Source organism: Molossus molossus, unplaced genomic scaffold (genome assembly GCF_014108415.1).
Source record: "Molossus molossus isolate mMolMol1 unplaced genomic scaffold, mMolMol1.p scaffold_m16_p_1, whole genome shotgun sequence".
NCBI classification, from domain to species: domain Eukaryota; kingdom Metazoa; phylum Chordata; class Mammalia; order Chiroptera; family Molossidae; genus Molossus; species Molossus molossus.
This window is the reverse complement of record NW_023425344.1, coordinates 109,337,938-109,357,341: the sequence shown is the minus strand read 5'-3', so window position 1 is coordinate 109,357,341 and position 19,404 is coordinate 109,337,938. Positions and strand designations below refer to the sequence as shown.

The following is a 19,404-nucleotide window of genomic DNA, read 5'->3' as shown; positions in this document are numbered from 1 at the left end:
GGCAAATAACAGTTTATTTCTAGTCACTTATTCTTCATGAACACATCTGGCCAGCCACTACCTTCAGGTATATCCAGAGTTCAGTACTTCTCATCGCTCTCACTATTCTCTCCTTGGTCCAAGCCACAATCATCTCTGAGTAGATTATTTAAATTGCTTTTTAAGTGATCTATCCTTGAACCATATAAACTCTCCTCAAAATAGCAGCCAGAATATTTTTTTTTTCAAACTGAGATAAGATCATGTGCACTGTCATTAGAATTTTCCTACAAGCATCTTACCTCATTTAAAGAAAAAGAAAAAAACAAAACAAAAACCTAATTTCTTCCAATAGTATCTAAGGAATAAACGCCTGGCTCCCTTATACTGCTGTGACGTCACCTTTCACGAGAGAGCCTCTACTGGACTTCTCCCAATGATGAGGCCTCTCAACTAATCCTTGACCACTCCAAAACTTTTATGCCTCAGGGCTTTTATATCTGCTTTTCCCTTCTCTTGGAATGCGCTTTCCCCTGATATCCACTTGACTCCTTTCTTTACTTCTTTTTAATCTCTCCTCAAAGTTTTCTCCCTTAGGAAAGGCTCTGAACACTGCACAGTCACAGACACAGATGTACCCACAGAGTCTCCTCCTCATCTGATATCTTCTATCTCCTTTCTCTATTATTTCTTTATAACACCTATCCCTCTTACAGTTAAATTGTTTCCTCCCACAGTAATGTGAGCTTACATTCTACTTGTTCCCTGCCTTGTCTGCAGAAGCTTAAATTGTATCGGCACATAGTAGTCCTAGATAAATATGTGTTAGTTAGATGGGTGGATAGAAAGATGTTTATATCTTTTAAAGTGTTTATATACTTTTGTTATTTTTTTAGTTTATTATTATTATTGCTAAAATATGAAGTACTCCTTTTTTTCCTTTTTAAACTTATCTTTATTGTTGAATGTATTACAGATGTCCCTCGTTTTCCCTGCCTTGATTTCCTTCTCCCCACGCCCACCCCCCTCTGCCTTCCCCACACTGCCCTCTGTGTCTATTGGTTATGCATATATGCATATAAGTTCTTTGGTTTCTCTCTTCTTGCCCCACCTCCTCCCTTCCCTTTGAGGTTCTTCATTCTAGCAACCAATTTGTACTTATTAATCCCTTCATCTTTTTCACCCTTTCCCCCCAACACCCCTCCCATCTGGCAACTAACTAAAAGTTCTCTGTATCTATGAGTCTGTTTCTGTTCTGCTTGCTCATTTTGTTTGTAGATTCAATTGTTGATAGGTATGTATTTATTGCCATTTTATTGTTCATATTTTTTAAATCTTTTTCTTTTCTTCTTCAAGAAGACCTGTCAACATTTCATATAATACTGATTTGGTGGTGATAAACTCCTTTAGCTTTCTGTTGTCTTGGAAACTCTATATGTCCATCAATTCTAAATGATAGTTTTGCAGGGTAGAGCTATCTTGGTTGTAGGTCCTTATTTTTCATCACTTTCAATATTTCTTGCCACTCCCTCCTGGCCTGCAAAGTTTCTTTTGAGAAATCAGCTCACAGCCTTATGGGAACTTCATTGTAGGTAATTAACTGCTTTTCTCTTGCTTCTTTTAAGATTCTCTCTTTGTCTTTAACCTTATGCATTTGTATGATGATGTGTCTTGGTGTAGACCTCTTCGGGTTCATCTTTTTGGGATTCTCTGTGCTTCCTAGATTTGTATATCTGTTTCCTTCACCAAGTTCAGGAAGTTTTCTGTCATTATTTTTTCAAACAGGTTTTCAATTTCTTGCTCTCTCTCTTCTCCTTCTGGCACGCCCATGATGCAAATGCTTGTATACTTGAAGTTATACTATCCTCATTTTTTTTTATTCTTTTTTCTTTTTGCTGTTCTGATTGGGTGTTTTTTACTTCCTTATATTCCAAATCGATGGTTTGCTTCTTGGCTTCACCTCCTCTACTATTGATTCCCTGTAAATTATTCTTCATTTTAGTTAGTGCATTCTTCATTTCTGACTGGTCCTGTATTATGCTCTTAAGGTCCTCAGAAGTTCCTTGGAATTCTTACTAAGTTCACTGAATGTCCTTATAAATAGTGTTTTGAACTCTGCATCTGTTAGATTACTTATCTCTGTTTTGTTTAGTTCTTTTCTGGGAGTTTGGTTCTGTTCTTTCATTTGGAACATGTCCTTTTTCTCCTCATTTTGGTTGCCTCCCTGTGTTTGTTTCTATGTATTAGATAAAGTTAATATGTCTTCTCAGCTTCCTAGGGTAGCCTGTTGTAGTAGGTGTCCTGTAGGGTCTAATGGCACAGCCTCCCAGGTCACCCACAGGGCCCTCGAGGTATACCCCTTGTGTGGATTTCATACCCTTCTGTTGTAATTGAGTTTTGATTGCTGTCGGCTTACCAATCTGAGAGTTTTACTCAGGCTGATCAGCTACAAGAACTGGCTGTGCCAATTAACTACTGACCTCTGACTATCTTGGATGATTAGCTTTGCAGGGGCCCACCACATAGAGCAAGACTTACTTTAGCAGGGCTCTGGTACCCACTGAGTTAATTTGTTGAGTGTGTCACTTGTGGAGGTGGTTGGGTGCTGGTGCTTTGATGTGGTCTGAAGCTGTCCAGTGTGTGTTCTGGCTCTGCGGGAAGGTCATCTACTGCCTGTGTTCTACCCAAGGACACCAGGCATAAGCTACAAGGCAATCTGCCAATGGATGCTTCTTGTGCTAGGCTTGGAGATGCCCAGGCAAAGCCAAGCTGTGAACCAAGGCTGGCTGCTTCTAATGCCAGGCCTGGGGCCACTTAGGGAGAGATATGGGGCTTGCCATGGCCAGATGTTACTTGTTTGAGAGAGTTTAAGAAAATATGAAGCAGGAGCCAAAACAGGCTTATCCTATGGTAAAGCCATTGGAAACAGCTTAGGTGGGCCCCAAATTTAGGTGAGGCAAATTTGGAACATGTTCCTTTTTCTCCTCATTTTGGTTGCCAGTTTTTGCAAGAGTCAATTACAACAGAGGCAAATTTGGGTGATTCCTCAGGGAATCACCAGGGAGAGGCAAACAGTGTGAACCAGGTTGCTGGAGTCCCAGATATGGTGCCTGTCTGCCAACCTCATGGAGAAAGGGCTCATCAAAATAACAAAGCCAACACCAGCACATCTATCTGGGAGAAAGCTGCCTCTTCAGCTCTCACCCCAATGCCAAACAACTCAGTTCTTCCCCATATGTCTCTGGTTCCTTTCAAGCTGCCTCCCCTTCATGCTGGAGCAAAGATGAAGCAAGTCCAAGTAAGTTCCCTTTAAGAGGAACTGCCTGGGACTCCAGAAGCCTCAGCCTTCCTCAGCCTCAGTTCCCATTTGTTTTTACAGCCAGAAGCTATGGAGACTTCTTTTCCTAGCACTGGAACCCTGAGCTGAATGCCTTGTGTGGAACAGGGACCCCTCACTCTTCAAGGAGGACCTTCCCAGCTGAGGTGTCCCTCCTGATTTTCATCTGCCACACGTGGGTGTAGGACCAGCCTGTCAGCACCTCCGCCCCTCCTACCAGTCTCCATGTGGCTGCTTCTTTAATTTTATAATTGTAGGACTTCCATTCAGCTCAATTTCAGGCCATTCTGAAGGATGTTTGTTATGTAGTTTAGTTGTAATTTTGATATGGTTGTGAGAGGAGGCAGGTACCGCATTTACCTATGCCACCTTCTTGACCAAAAGTCAATATTAAGTACATTTACAAGCAAGAAACAACGTCATGTGTCAGTCAGTTTTTCTTGAAAGCCAAATCTCAGTGACTTACAAACACAGGCACTTATTTTTGGTTCTTAAATGTTGGTTTGTATAGAATAATAACAGCAAAAATATATATTGCTTGTTTATTGCCCTGCATAATTCTTTTTAAAAATATTTTTATTAATTTATTTTTGTTACAGATGTTTATTTTGTTACAGATGTTTCTTTATTTTTCTCCCATTGACACTCTCCTCCCCATCCCCCCTCCCCGTCCCTGGCTTTGTTGTCTGTGTCCACTGGTTATGTGGACATGCATAAAGTTCTGTGGTTTATATCTTCCTTCCCCCAACAATGCCCTCTTCTGAGGGTTGTCAGTCAGTACCCTATTTTCACCTCTCTGGGTCTACCCAATTTCTCAGATTGTTATGTTTATTATATTCCTCTAATAAGTGAGATCATATGATATTTGTCTTTCTCTGCTTGACTTGTTTCACTTAGGATAATACTTTCCAGGAACCTCCATGTCGTCTCAAAGGATAAGAGTTCGTTCTTTCTTACAGCTGCATAGTACTCCATTGTGTATATGTACCACGGCTTTTTTATCCATTCCTCTACTGATGGACACATGGGCTGCGTCCAGATCTTAGCTATTGTAAATAGTGCTGCTATGAACATGGGGGTACATATATTCTTTCTGATTGGTGTTTCAGGCTTCTTAGGGTATATTCCTAGAAGTGGGATCACTGGGTCAAATGGAAGTTCAATTATTAATTTGTTGAAGTAACACCATAGTCTTTTTCATAGTGACTGCACCAGTCTGCATTCCCACCAGCAGTGTAATAGAGTCCCCTTTTCTCCACACCCTGAACAACACTTGTTTGTTGATTTGTTGATGGTGGCCCTTCTGACAGGTGTGAGGTGATACCTCATTGTTGTTTTAATTTGCATCTCTCTGATGATTAGTGGCGATGAGCATTTCTTCAAATGTCCCTTGGCCATTTGTATGTTCTGTTTGGAAAGGTCTATTCAGCTCCTCTGCCCATTTTTTAATTGGGTTCTTTGTCTTCCTTTTGTTGAGTTGTATGAGCACTCTATATATTTTGGAAATTAATTCCTTATCTGATGTATCATTGGCAATGATGTTCTCCCATACAGTGGGTTGCCTTTCCGTTTTGATGGTTGTTTCTTTTGCTGTGCAGAAGCTTTTTAGTTTGATATAGTCCCATGTTTTCATTTTTTCTTTTATTTCTGTTGCTTTAGGTGATGTATCAGTGAAAATGCTGCTGCATATGATGTCTAAAATTTTGTTGCCTACATTTTCTTCTAAAATTTTTATGGATTCATGAGTCACATATAAATCTTTTATCCATTTTGAGTTTATTCTTGTGTATGGTGTAAGTTGATGGTCTAGTTTCATTTTTTTGCACGTAGCTGTCCAATTTTCTGAACACCATTTATTAAAGAGGCTGTCTTTACTCCATTGTATGTTCTTGCCTCCTTTGTCAAATATTAATTGAGCATGATGTCTTTAGTCCATTTCTGGGTTCTCTGTTCTGTTCCACTGGACTATATACCGGTTCTTGTGCCAGTACCAGGCTGTTTTGATTACAGTCCCTTTGCAGTATAACCTGATATCTGGCATTGTGATCCCACCAACATTGTCCTTTTTTTCCAAGATAGCAGTGGCTATTCAAGGTCTTTTTTGGTTCCATATGAACTTTTAAAGTATTTGTTCTGGTTCTGTGAAATATGTCACTGGTATTTTGATGGGGATTGTATTGAATCTATACATTGCTTTGGGTAATATGGGCATTTTAATGATGTTAATTATTTCAATACATGAGTAAGGTATGTGCTTCCACTTTTTTATATCTTCCTCTATTTCTTTTTTCCATGTTCTGTAGTTTTCTGCAAATAGGTCCTTTATTTCTTTGGTTAAGTTTATTCCTAGGTATCTTAATTTTTTTGCCACGATGGTAAATGGGATTGTTTTTTTAGTTTCTCTATATGTGAGTTCATCATTGGTGTATACGAATGCCATCTATTTCTTGCCGTTAATTTTGTATACTGACTGCTACTTTGCCAAATTCATTTATTAAGTCTAGTAGATTTTGATGTTGTCTTTAGGGTTTTCTATGTATAATAGCATGCCATCTGCAAATAACGACAGTTTCACTTTCTCCTTTCCAATTTGGATCCCTTTCATTTTTTTCTTCATGTCTGATTGCTGTGGCTAAGACTTCCAGTACTATGTTAAATAAGAGTGGTGAAAGAGAGCATCCCTGTCTTGTTCCTGTTCTTAAGGGAAATGCTTGTAGTTTTTGCCCATTGAGGATGATGTTGGCTGTAGGTCTTTTATATATAGCCTTTATTATGTCAAGATACGATCCCTCTATTACCACATTGCTGAGCGTTCTTATCAGAAATGGGTGCTGAATTTTGTTGAATGCTTTTTCAGCATCTATTGATATGATCATGTGGTTTTTATTCTTCATTTTGTTTATGTGGTGTATCACATTTATTGATTTGCAAATATTCTACCAGCCTTGCATCCCTGGGATGAAGCCCACTTGGTCATGGTGAATAATTTTTTTGATGGATAGCTGGATCCGATTTGCTAGTATTTTGCTGAGGATTTTGTCATCTATGTTCATCAGGGATATTGGCCTGTAGTTTGCTTTCTTTGTAGTGTCTTTTTCTGGTTTTGGAATTAGAATTATGCTGGCCTCATAAAACAAGTTTGGAAGTCTTCCTTCTTCTTGAATTTTTTGAAATAGTTTGAGGAGAATGAGTGTTAGTTATTCTTTGAATGTTTCGTGAAATTCCCCCAGGAAGCCCTCCGGGTCTGGTCTTTTGTTTGCTGGGAGAGTCTTGATTACTTCTTCAATTTCTTTAGTCATTACTGGTCTGTTCAAATTTTCTATCTCTTCCCGGTCCAGTTTTGGGAGACGATGTGTTTCTAGAAATTTGTCCATTTTGCTTGGATTGTCGAACTTGTTGCCATATAATTGTTCATAGTATCTGTTAACGATCCTTTGTATTTCTGTGGTGTCAGTTGTTACTTCTCCTCTTTCATTTCTGATTTTGTGTTCTCTCTCTTTGTTTCTTGGTGAGTCTAGCTAAGGGTCCATCAATCTTGTTTATCTTTTCAAAAAACCAGCTCTTTGTTTAATTGATTCTTTGAATTGTTTCTTTGGTCTCTATGTCATTTATTTCTGCTCTGATCTTTACTATTTCCTTTCTTCTACTTGCTCTTGGGTTTTCTTTTCATTTGCTTTCTAGTTCTTTAAGTTGTGAGGTTAGATAGTCCATTAGAGATTTTTTTTTGTTTCTTGAGGTAGGCCTGTAGTGTTATGAACTTCCCTCTCAGAACTGCTTTTGCTGCATCCCATAGGTTTTGTGTTGTTGTGTGTTCATTTTCATTGGTTTCCAGGAAGTTTTTAATTTCTTTCTTGATCTCCTCGGTAACTCATTTAATTGTTTAACATGCTATTTAGCCGCCATGTTTTCAAATGTCTTTGCATGTTCTTGTTGCAATTGATTTTTAGTTTCATGCCATTGTGATCCGAGAAGATGCTTGATATAATTTTAATCTTCTTGAACTTGTAGAGACTTAGTTTGTATCGTATCATATGGTCTATCTTTTAGAATTTCCCATGTGCATTGAGAAGAATGTGAATTCTGTAGTTTTCGGGTGTAATCCTCTGTAGATAAATATTAAATCCATTTTGTCTAGTTCTTCATTTAGAGTCTCTGTTTCTTTGCTAATTTTTGTCTAGAGAATCTATCTAGTGATGTCAGGGGGGTGTTAAAGTCCCCTGCTATGTTTGTATTGCTATCAATTTCTCCTTTGAAGTCCTCCAGAAGATTTTTAATATATTTTGGTGCTCGTATATTGGGTGCATACATATTTACCAAGGTTATATCTTCCTGTTGGATAGATCCTTTCAATATTATGTAGTGATCTTCTTTGTCTCTAATTATGGCCTTCATTTTGAAATCTATTTTATCAGATATGAGTATTGCTACCCCCAATTTTTTCCTTTCCATTTCCTTGGAAGATTTTTTCCATCCCTTCACTTTCAACCTATGTGAGTCTTTTGTCATGAGGTGGGTTCTTGTAAACAACATATAGATGAATCATTCTTTCTTAACCAATCAGCTACTCTATGTTTTTTTATGGGAGCATTCAATCCTTTTACATTTAAGATGATTATTGATATGTATTTATTTATTTCCATTTTTTGTTTAGTGTGGTTATATTTTTCTTCCTCCTTCTTCTACTAATTACAGAAGTCCTTTTAATATATCTTGCAGTGCTGGTTTGATGCTAATATGTTCTCTCTCTGTTTTTTTTTTTTTTGTCTGGGAAGCTCTTTATTTCACCTTCTATTTTGAGATAGCCTTGTGGGGTAGAGAAGTCTTAGATTCAGATCCTTGTTTTTCATGACCTTGATTAACTCATGCCATTCCCTTCTGGCCTGTAGTGTTTCTGTTGAGAAGTCAGAGAGCCTTATGGACGTTCCTTTGTAGGTAACCTGTTGCTTTTCTGTTGCTGCCTTTAGGATTCTCTCTTTGTCTTTAAGTTTGGGAATTTTAATTACTAGGTGTCTTGGTGTGGGCCTGTTTGGGTTCTTCTTAGTTGGAGCTTTCTGTGCTTCTTGAACTTGAATGCCTTCTTTGTTTGCCAAATTAGGGAAGTTTTCTGTCACTATTTCTTCAAATATGTTCTCTAACCCTTGCTCATTTTCTTCTTTGGGGACTCCCATGATGTGAGTATTATTATGTTTCCAGTTGTCCCACAGTTCCCTTAAGCTGTCTTCCTGTTTTTTAATTGTTTTTTCCTTTTGGTTTTCTGATTTGTTGATTTTTTCTATCCTGTCTTCTGCTCCTCAGCTTCCTCTACTCTGCTGGTTAGTCCTTCCAATGTGTTCCTTGTATCTGCTATGTCATTCTTCATTTCTTCTAGGTGGTTTTTAATTTCCAATTGGTTGATTTTCAATATTTCTATGTCTTTACTCATGGTGTTGATGTCCTTACACATGCTGTTGAGCTTCCTTAAGATCATGACTCTGAATGCTAGCTCCGTTAACTTGCTTCACTTCATTTCATTTATCTCATCTTCAGTAGCGGTCTCTTGTTCTTTCATTTGAAATTTGTTTCTTTGTTTCACCATTTTGTCTATCTCAGTGGGTTTTGGAGCCTCCCAAATTTTCCTTGTGGGTATTGGTGTTCTGCTGTTTGTGGCTCCTTCTTCTGGGTTTGGATGAGCATGGGAGGACCCCCATTAAACACCACTGTCAAGTGTTACTTGCTGAGTAGATTTGCAAGCCCAGAAATGGTTCAGTTATCCTCTAACTTTTTCCCTGGAGGCTATTAGTTGAGGTTACTTGAAGAGCCTTGGGTTCTCAGTTGAATAAAAACTCCCTCTGGTGCTCAGAGTAAGGGGATTTGGGAGGGTGGGGCAGATGCTGGTTGTTAATGGGCCTCAATTTGCATTTCAATGGCCCACTGGGTGGTGTTGAATCTCCAAGGGAAGAGTTTCTGCCTCTCCCCAGAGCCCTGGGAAGGAGTAAGATGATCATTGTCCTGTGTGGCTGCAACTCAGCAAAAGCTCTGAGCGCCTTCCAAATCCCAAGTATCCCCAAACAGTTCCAGTCCAGTTTGCCCTCCCTCTTCCAGAGCCCAAGGTGAGTGGCTGTGGCTATTTTAGTGCTCTGTCCTGGCTCTGTGCTGTAGAGCCATTTGGGAGTTTAACCCTGAGGGCACTATTCAGAGGTAAGACTGCTTCTGTCTGCAGACTCCCAGCCCCCTTCTCACACCTCTGAAATCCTACCAGTATCGGTTCAGTGTCCCTGGTTATATGATCCTCACAAGCTGCTTTTCTGTTGCTTTTTTTCCAACAATTTGTCTTTATTTGAATTGTAATTCCATTTTGGTTCTGGGAGATGGTCTGTTTCACTTCCATTCACTCCACTGCCATTTTGGAATCTCCACCCTGCATAATTCTTTGTAGCTCTAAGCTATGTATTTCTCTTTCATGTGTCCTATGTATCTTTGTGCAAGGCTGAAGGACCAAATCCCTATGTGAGGCATTCTGTGGTCAAGGTAGAAGAGTTGGAAAAAGCAAGCATACTCAAAGCTTCTTCTGGGACATGATATGCATCATGTCTACTCATGTCCATTGGTCAGAGCAAATCATGCAGTCAAGCCTAAAAATGGGATCCGGAAGTAGTCTTCACTGACAGGGAGCTTTGCAAGGGTAGAGAATATAGAAATGGGCACAGTAGTGCAACTTACCACTTATGTGTATCATCTCATATAATTCAATAACCTTGTAAGAATCTAGTCTACTACATGGTCCATCATTGGTGAATATGTGTTGAATGTTCAATAGGATTGATGCCTTATTTATCCCAGTTTTATGGAATAAACTGAGGAGATAACCAGCTATGATCAAGTGGCAGAATATGATATCTGCTTCTTTGGACCATAATATTACCCACTGTTATTATAATGCTCATTAAATCTACTAACCTGGAAAAGAAAAAAAATACAATTTCCATTTTACAGATGTGAAAAATTAAACTTAAGGAGCATAAGTGACCTGGCAGAGAATATGCAATTGAGGGCAGGAATGAGATTTTCACCTAAGCTTCTCTGATGTCAGTGGCCAGAAATTTTCCCAAATCACCCCCCCTTCCCCTCGGAGTGTAGGAAGAATCACCATGAGCCGAGCAGCAGAGAACAACGAAGAACAACCCAAGTCCCCACTGACACTGTTGTTCCAATTATCCCGTTAAAGGCATTCTGGGGCTGATGGTTCCAAGGTGCAGAGAAGAGCCGCCAGGAACAAAGGCAGAGATGTGAAATGTCAGCTACAGACCATTAGTCCTGATTTTCTGGTTCAAGTTTCAGAAGAAAAATATGGAATTTTAAAAGCTGTCTGAACTGTGTGGTTTTCATAGTTGGCTTCATAACAAAGAAACTTTGGGTTGAAACCACAAAGCCTGTTGTTGCCATATAGGTTTTATAAGGGAATTTGATGTAATCTTGCCATAGATAAAAATTAGGTTTTTCATAAAATAGTCTTCTTGATGAACAATTTTATTCATGGTATCATGTTTGCTGAGGTGGGATCAGTGTATGAAGGTTTACTTACATTGATTTGCTTTCTATGTAAACTGATTTTCTACAGCATTTTCTCTCCTCGTTTAATGAAACAAAACAAATAAAAATCTGAAAAACATACACACAAACACAAGTTATTGAACTAATCTCCAAAGTATGGATTTGTACATTGCCTGTAGCTTTTATTTTATACTAAAAATGACTAAAATGAAGTGGATTGTTTTATTTTTACCTATTTCCTCAAAATCAACCTCTTTCTCCCATACCTCCCTTGTTTCTTTTAATGCCATCTCTAGTAACCGAGGTCTAGAATTCCACCGTGTCCCTTGGTGTTTCCCTTAAACTGGCCCACTTGCAAATCTAGCTGACCCCAGCTCCAAAATATTTCTCACATCTGTTTTGTTTTTTCCTATTACCTCTGCTGTGACCCTGATTTAAAAGTCTTAACTTGAATAGTAAGCCTTTTAAATGCAAACTTTTACTAATTTTTCCCCGATAGTGTTTATGTCATAAACTTAGTCTCTCTTTGTGCTAGACCCTCATTGTGTGTTCTTCCATGTCAAGCCTTTCTCATCCTCCAACTTCCGGTCGTTTCTAACTTAATTTTCAAATTCATTCCCAATTATGGGTCATACTTCCATTGTTTCCGTACTTCAATGAGATAGATTCTTATTTATTTAAAAACTGGTCCAGGAGGAAAAGACATTTTAGACAAGATTAATTACATTTCTAGGGAAAATAGGCCACCTTAACCATGTTAGAATCCAGTTATTCTTTGCATCAGTGTATTGTGATGCTGGCCATTCCCAGAGTAGATGATGGGGAAGGAGAGCTTTCCCGTCACCTTGAGTCAGACTTCCGGAGTTCTTTATTAAGCGAGAATTGTTGCCAGACATTCACATTTAAAAATAAGTATCCCAAAGGAAGTATCTGTTTCACATTATTATTTTTTTTTTGCACAACACAAGAAAAGCAGTGTGTTCCCTTCACTGGAACATGTATGACAATTTACTTCCTTACATCAAGGATTGTTGGGGAGGTACCTGGGTTATTTGGCAAAAGAAAGCCATGACTATATGGTATTATGACATACCGCTTGCAAATAGGAAAAAAAGCAATTACCTATGCATTTTTTACTTAATTTAAAATTTCAAAATTCAGTATATATATTAGAATTTAGTTACCAGAAATATTAATGAATAACAAGGATTTCATTATTCAAGATATTTAGTGTTTTATTTTTTTTTCAGGAAAGTTGTTACTAAGTCAGTGGCATAGTTTCCAACTGATGGTGACTTAAAATTGAGAAAGCATGGAAAATATTTATAGGATAGTTAACAATAATTTTTATGATACCCGCCCCTGCCTGCTGAATGACTTTTTGTTGGTTTTTTTTTTGTTGAACTGACTGAGTTGATTGGAATTTTGGCATCCCTCTTCATTAGTCTTAATAGCTCACTGTTTTATTTTTAAATGCTTGTTCAAGTTTTCCTCTTTCTACAAAGAGCAGTTTACTTCAGTTTGAATAGAATAACGAGAAAATAGTGTGAGTGCTTTTGTCTTTACTTTTAAGATATCACTTGCAGCTTTTTACTTTATAACACTAAGCTCCTTAGTGTGTCTGTTCTATTTTTCTCAAAACAATATGTTACATGAAAGCACTGTATTTTGAGGTTCTCTTTTGTTCCCTATTTTATAAAAGAAATATAAGAAAATATAAAATAATTGGAAATATTTGCAGTTTAATAAACGATTTCAAGGCAAAAATCAAGACATTTGAGATTCAATCATTACAATCTTAAATATTCTGGTTTTAACGTCTTTGGTGTAGTCTCATAAACTGGTTTGTATACACCAAGGGGAAAAATTGCCCAAAGTCAAAGGTCCATCCAACTTAGTATTGTTATTGTTTCTAGAAAATAAAAATGGACAAATACCTGATGTAACTTAACTTAAATTTAAAACGTTTAAAATCTGTCAACTTTTAACGGAGGGAATTCAAAATGCCAAAAATGAAGACGGCTGATAAAATACTTAGATTTTAGCTTGAAGATTGTCCAAGTGATACTTGAGCTTACTCATAGTCACTATTTTAGTGTGATGTCTGTAAAAATTTTCCTTGTGCTCCTTGGAAAATTGTATTGAATCCATGTACTAAACCAAAAGATATTTCAGAAAGAGATGATTTTCTATTGGAGACAGGAAAAATAGAAAAGGCAATGCAAATGACCAAATCACAATGGTTATAAATCATAGCCAGGGAATAGCTATGTTTCAGTAAAACATACTCTCCCAGAAAGTAGACTTAACACAGACACTCCACTACAGTCATGCTAAGAGTAGTTGTTTCAGCTTGTGGGTATAACTTTAAGTTATTGTATTAAGTTCAGTAGGAAAATGTATGCATTACCCTGGTACTATACATATTTAAAATTTTTCAATTTTCTGCAGATTGATTATGTTTAAAGCTCAAATAGATGTTAGATTTTTAAAAGTTATGTATATTTCTTTACATCACAAGTCACAGGAAAAACATATGCACTGTCACCCAGAGATAGATAAAGAACAACCATGCATATTAATTAAGTCATTCACACAGAATTTTATGTCTAAAGCTAGTAATAATTTATCAAGAACTAGGGATGTTAAAATGGCAATTTTATTGCTTAATTACCATTGTGGGAATGACTTTAAGGAGGGAAGTCTAAAATAAAACAAAGTGGAAAATCTGTTCTTTCAGAAAGATTTTTTAGTGTAGCATGGAGTATATCACATTTGTTACAAGGAAGGTACCGAGCAAGGAGTTAGGATGTTAACTCCATCTGGAGCCTGAGTGGTTTCCTTCCAATGACAGGTGTGTAGATGGGCTGGTTTGCCTGTGGGTTAGGGATGCAGAGGAAGATCACATAAACCAGACTTATCTCTGCTGCTTAGTGAGTTCAGACTTTAGTCATTTCCATTTCACCTTTGCAATTTTGTTTCATCTGCAAAGCTTTTAGTGTTTTTCGTTTTGAGATTTAACTCTATCATTGCTACCAATGTTAGTCTTTCTATTCAATTCTAGGGAAAATATTATTAATAATAATAATAATCTCTGCTCTGAACTGAATGTTTGTGTCACTCCAATATTTGTATATTGAAACCCTAATCTCCAATGTGATGACATTAGGAGTGGGACCTCTTGGAAGTAATTAGGGTTCGGTTAGGTCATAAAGGTGCCTCTCTCATGATGAAATTAGTGTCCTAATAAGAAGTAAAAGAGCCCTGGCCAGTTTGGCTCAGTGGTTAGAGCGTCGACCTGCGGTCCTGAGAGACCCGGGTTCGGTTCCTGCTAAGGGCACGTACCTCGGTTGCAGTTTGTCCCCGGCCCTGGTTGGTCGTGCGGGTGGGAGCCACTCGATGTGTTCCTTTCACATCGATGTTTCTCTCTCTCTCTCTATTCCTCTCTCTCCCTCCCACTCTACCTGAACAAAAAAATGGGAAAATGTTCTCGGGTGAGGATAAAAGTAAAAAAGAAGTAAAAGAGACAAGAGCTATCTCTGTGTGCATGTACCAAAGAAGGCCATGTAAGGACATACTAGGAACAGAGTCCTCACCAAGAACCCAGCCATGCTGGCAACCTGATCTTGGACTTCAGCCTCCAGCACTGTGAGAAAGGGGTGTCCGTTGTTTAAGCGATCCCATGTGTACTGCTGCCCCGTGTCTGAGCCTTGCAGTGCTTGCCAGGCCTTATCGTCAAACCATGTCTTGGTCAAACCATGTTTCTGGCCTCTGTTCATCCCTACACGGCAGGGCCTAAGGAAACAGCGGCAACTCCATCTTCCCACTTACAAACGCCACCATTTCCAAAGTTTGGCTCCAGAGTAAGAAACACTTTTCTCAATTTGCTCTCTTTGCTACTCTCAAATACAAACATGTTTGGGCTTGCTTGTTTGTTTGTTTTTTTAAATTAATTTTTGTTACAGATGTTTCTCCTTTTTCCCCCACTGATTCCCCCCCCTCCCTCCCTGCCCCCTCCCCAGTTTGTTGTCCATGTCCACTGTTCATGCATACATGCATACAAGTTCTGTGGTTTATCTCTCCCCCACCACCCCCCTCTTCCAGGGATTGTCATTCTGTACCCCACTTCCACGTCTCTGGGACTACCCCATTCCTCGGGCTTTTATGTTCATTATATTCCACAAATAAGTGAGATCATACGAAACTTGTCTTTCTCTGTTTGGCTTGTTTCACTTAGGATGATACTTTGGGCTTGTTTGGTTTTTAATATTTGCTCACTCTGGTGGGATAACAGAGAGTAAAGAGGAAAAGACAGATAATTTCAGAATCTTATCATCTCTTCTTTTGAGTAGTGGTCTTCTCGCCTACCATTCTCGATCACTTCTGAGATGGAAAATGAGTTGTATCTACTTTCCACGAGGATCATCTCATTAACTTCCTTTTCCTAAGACATCACCCATGTCCACCATTTCTTCCTAAGGGGAACTGTTTGCTACTTTACATTGAAATGGCCCAAAGATGGAGCTAAGGCTACTGGTTTCCGAAAGACAGAAGATCTGTAAATGATTGCAGTGCATATGCCAAGAAATGTCAGATGTAACTTCCATTTATTTAAATGTTAAGCTGAACTTAGGAAAAAGAGAAATCCCCAGTTGAGAGAAACAGAGAAAGTATTTAGAAATAGAACAGGAGGCATGATGTGACTGCCAGAGTTAGGGAGTAACAGCATATGGGATGGATGGGAGGGAGGCAAAGGGAAGGAGGGCCGGGGGTATAACACCCTTGGGCTGGGTGCCAGTGGGATTCCAGAAGAAACAACTCAGTTTATCTAGAAGGACTCTTCTACAAACTAGGTGATACATGATCCTCACAGAAAAACCAAACATGGTAAATAATGGGAGCCAGCTTCCAAATAGCCCCTAATGATCCCTAATCTTGGTATTCATGGCCTGCATCCCACTCCCCTCTCGACTGAGTAGGATTGACTTGTAGAACCAATGACCCATGTGACAGTGACTATGTGTGATTTCCAAAGCTAGGTTTCTGCTGTCTTCTCTTGGATCATTCACTCTAAGGAAAGCCAGACACTGAGTCAAAAGAAGCCCTATAGAGAAAGTCCATGAACTAAGACCTCCTGCCAACAGCAGCACTAACTCCCTAAGCATGCGAGCAAGCCCCCCGCGGAAGCAGATCCCCAGGGCCAGCCAAGACTTTAGAGGACTGCACCTTGGCTGACATTGTAACGACACCTTGTGAGACTCTCAGGCAGACCCACCAAGCTGAACCTCTTCTGCATTTCAGACTCATAGAAATTGTGAGTGATAATGAGTGTTTAACCGTATAAATTCCTAAGGTGTGTAGAAATTTGTTATGCAAAAATAGAAAACTAATAAACAAATAATTTAAAATATTAAAGTATTCCAAGCCTTAAGAAAATGCCATGACCTTGTTAAAAAAAGGAAACAACAGTGCATTTTGAAAAAGAAATCAAATTACTCTTCTTGATATGAGAAATAAAATCAAGAAAATAAAAATCTCAGTGGATGAATTAAATACCCGAAAGACAACGTCAATATTGTAATTAGTCAAATGGAAAATAGCTATGAGGAAATTTCAGGGTGAAGCATATAGATATAGAGAAGGAAAATGGGAAAGGTAGATTTATTTGAAGGATAGATCATAAAAGCTAATGGAGTTCCAGAGAGAGAAAAAGAAAATTGACAAGAAGCAATTTTCAAAGTGTAATTGCTGAGAATTAATGGAATACATGGATTTAAGAAGCGTAGAGGGATGATCACATTGTAAGATATAGAAATGTTGAATCACTATATGGTACACCTGAAACTAATATAACCAATATATGATTGTATACCAACTATACTTAAATAAAATATAATTAATTAATTAAAAAAGAAGCCTAGTGAACCTCATGCAAATATTATAATAGGAATAAATCCAGGTCTAAACTTATAGAAATGTATTAGAAAAACAACAAAGAAAAGAGATCATGTTAAATACAGTCAGAGATTAAAATACAATTATAAAAGAACCACAGTCAGACTGATAGCTGACTTTACAATGGCAAGAATGAGATCAAAAGACGTGAATGTTATATTCAAAATTCTGAGAAATTATAACTTAGTTTACAACAAAACAAAGCTCAGAAGTGAGAGTGAAAAAAGACTTTCAGAGACTAACACACAAAACTAAACAAACAGATTGTAGTGCACTGGACTCTTTGGTTCTACCCAATAAACCATGTAAATGTGAACATCAGAAAGAGATAAAATGAACTCAACGAGGACAGATTTGCAAAAGGAAATAGACAGTAAAGAAAATGGCAAACACATGGGTTTATATAGATATACCAAAAGATGATGAGTATGTAATACAACCAGAATATACACTGCTGAGAAGTATAGGAACTGATGCAATTGCATTGGAAACAGTTTGGCATTACCCAGATGAAGCTGCGCATGCTCTGTCACCAAGCAATTCCACTCCTGATACAGGAGAAAAGTAAGAAAGAAGTAAGTAAACAAAACCTCAAATGGAATAAACTAAAAACCACTAATGGCTGAACATGTAATATAGTCATATAGTGAAATATTATACAACAGTTAAAATAACTGAACTACAAGAATGCTGATGGTCATGAATGGATTAATACACGATGTTGAGTAAAAGATCAAGTTGAAGAACATTAAATACAGAATGAGTCCATTCATCTAAAGTTCAAATCTAAACAACAGTTTATTTATTTAAAAAGGACCTACATGGGCCCTGGCTATTATGGTTCAGTTGGTTGGAGCATCATTCATAAACTGAAAGGTTGTGGGATTGATTCCCCAGTCAGTGTGTGTACAGGAGAAAACCAATCAAATGTTTTGGCTTTTTTTTCCCTCTCTCTCTCTCTCTCTCCTTTCCTCTCTCTCTAAAATCGATAAGCATATCCTCAGGTGAGGATTAAAAAAAAAAGGACCTACTTGTTGCTCACCGAATAGTCACTATTCTACGTATTTCACAGTGTTAACACATTTAATCACACAGTGATGTAATAAATAAATGTTATACAACTTTGCTTGGTATATATGCAGATGAACGAACTGAGTGATAATCTCTATCATAACCTTATGATATGCTATGAAACTGTAATGAAAGATTTTTTTGCCTTATCCACTAGACTATAAGCTATTTTATTGCAGTGGTTGCATGTTTGGCTTTAACTCCATTGCACCTATTATGTGTATGACATAGGAATGTTATTAATAAATATTTATTCAATGATTTACTATATCAGTTAACTTTTATAAGTTTCTTCTAAATTCTGTAATTTCAGAAATTATTTCTTTACTTTTTTAAATACTACTAGATGAATACTTCTGGTGTGGGTCTCTGTGCAACTTTGAATCTTAAATGTGTGAGGATGTGTGAAACAAAGACCAGGAGATGTTAGATTCATTACAGCACTGGAAGAACAAAGTTAATTGACCTGGTGGACAAGAAGGTTTCATCAGACCTTGACGCTATTCCCTTGCGGCAGCACCTGGAACTCCCTTGGTTTCTGCTGATACTTTAAGCCCCGTTCTTAGGCCTCCTATTTATTCAGTGAGCTCTGAATAGTTTTTCAATAATTTCCATCTGTGCCTTCACCTGTTTTGATAATCAAAGTTATCAGAGTTTTTTGATATTCAGAGTTATTTGCCATTGTTAGGGCCAAGAACCGGAATTATGTGCTTACATAAAAAAGTTTAAGAGATTAGCAAATACTATCACATATTTTTTGTTATGTTGAACATGAAGCATACTTAGAAAAGCTTGCTGTGTAAAATCTGTAAAGAAATGAAGTATCTGCTAAATGACACCCGAACATCCTTTCTTATCAAGGTAATTTGCCAGTGGACCTTCCAACTCCACCGGAAACTTCCATTCCAGTGACATTACCTCCACACAACTGTACAGATGATGAGTTTGTCTGTAGGTCCAATGGTCACTGTGTTCAAGAAACCCAGAAGTGTGATTTTAGATATGACTGCCATGACAAATCAGATGAATCATTTTGTGGTAAGTAAATTCTTAATTTTTTATTAAATATAACGGTAAAACAGATAACAGGTAAGAAAATAGCAGGATAATCTCTTAGTAGCATGGCCTAGTGTCCTGGTTAGAAATTTTCAACTTGGCTTACAGCCATTTCTTTATATAAAAACTATTTGTATAAGAAATTATAATAGGAGAATCAGCATGCATTCTTCTGTCATGCCCAACAAGAGGTAAACGTCTTTAATTTTATGTTTTGGATTCAAAACACTTGTTTTCATGGAGTTTACTTGATTTCAGGACGATTATGTACTAGCTCTTTTCTGTCCATACCACTGTTGGTCTCTAATCTACTCACATTCATGAAATAGAAATGTTTAAGAAGGAAGCATTATAAAACCTGCACATCAGATGAATTTGTTCAAATTTTCCCATTGCCAAAATGCACATATAAAATGATTGCTGTGTCACATATTCAGAGTTTATAAGGCACTGATTCCAATACAGATTGGCCCTTC

The 19,404-nt window shown here is 37.8% G+C and overlaps 1 protein-coding gene across 1 annotated transcript in view; it reads left to right on the top strand.

Annotated features, from left to right (window-relative positions):
* Nucleotides 1-19,404, top strand: part of MALRD1 (MAM and LDL receptor class A domain containing 1) — a 594,562-nt gene that overhangs the window by 124,076 nt on the left and 451,082 nt on the right. Inside the window, 1 exon segment of the mRNA XM_036270540.1 lies at nucleotides 18,734-18,910. Coding sequence (XP_036126433.1) covers nucleotides 18,734-18,910 — 177 coding nt within the window.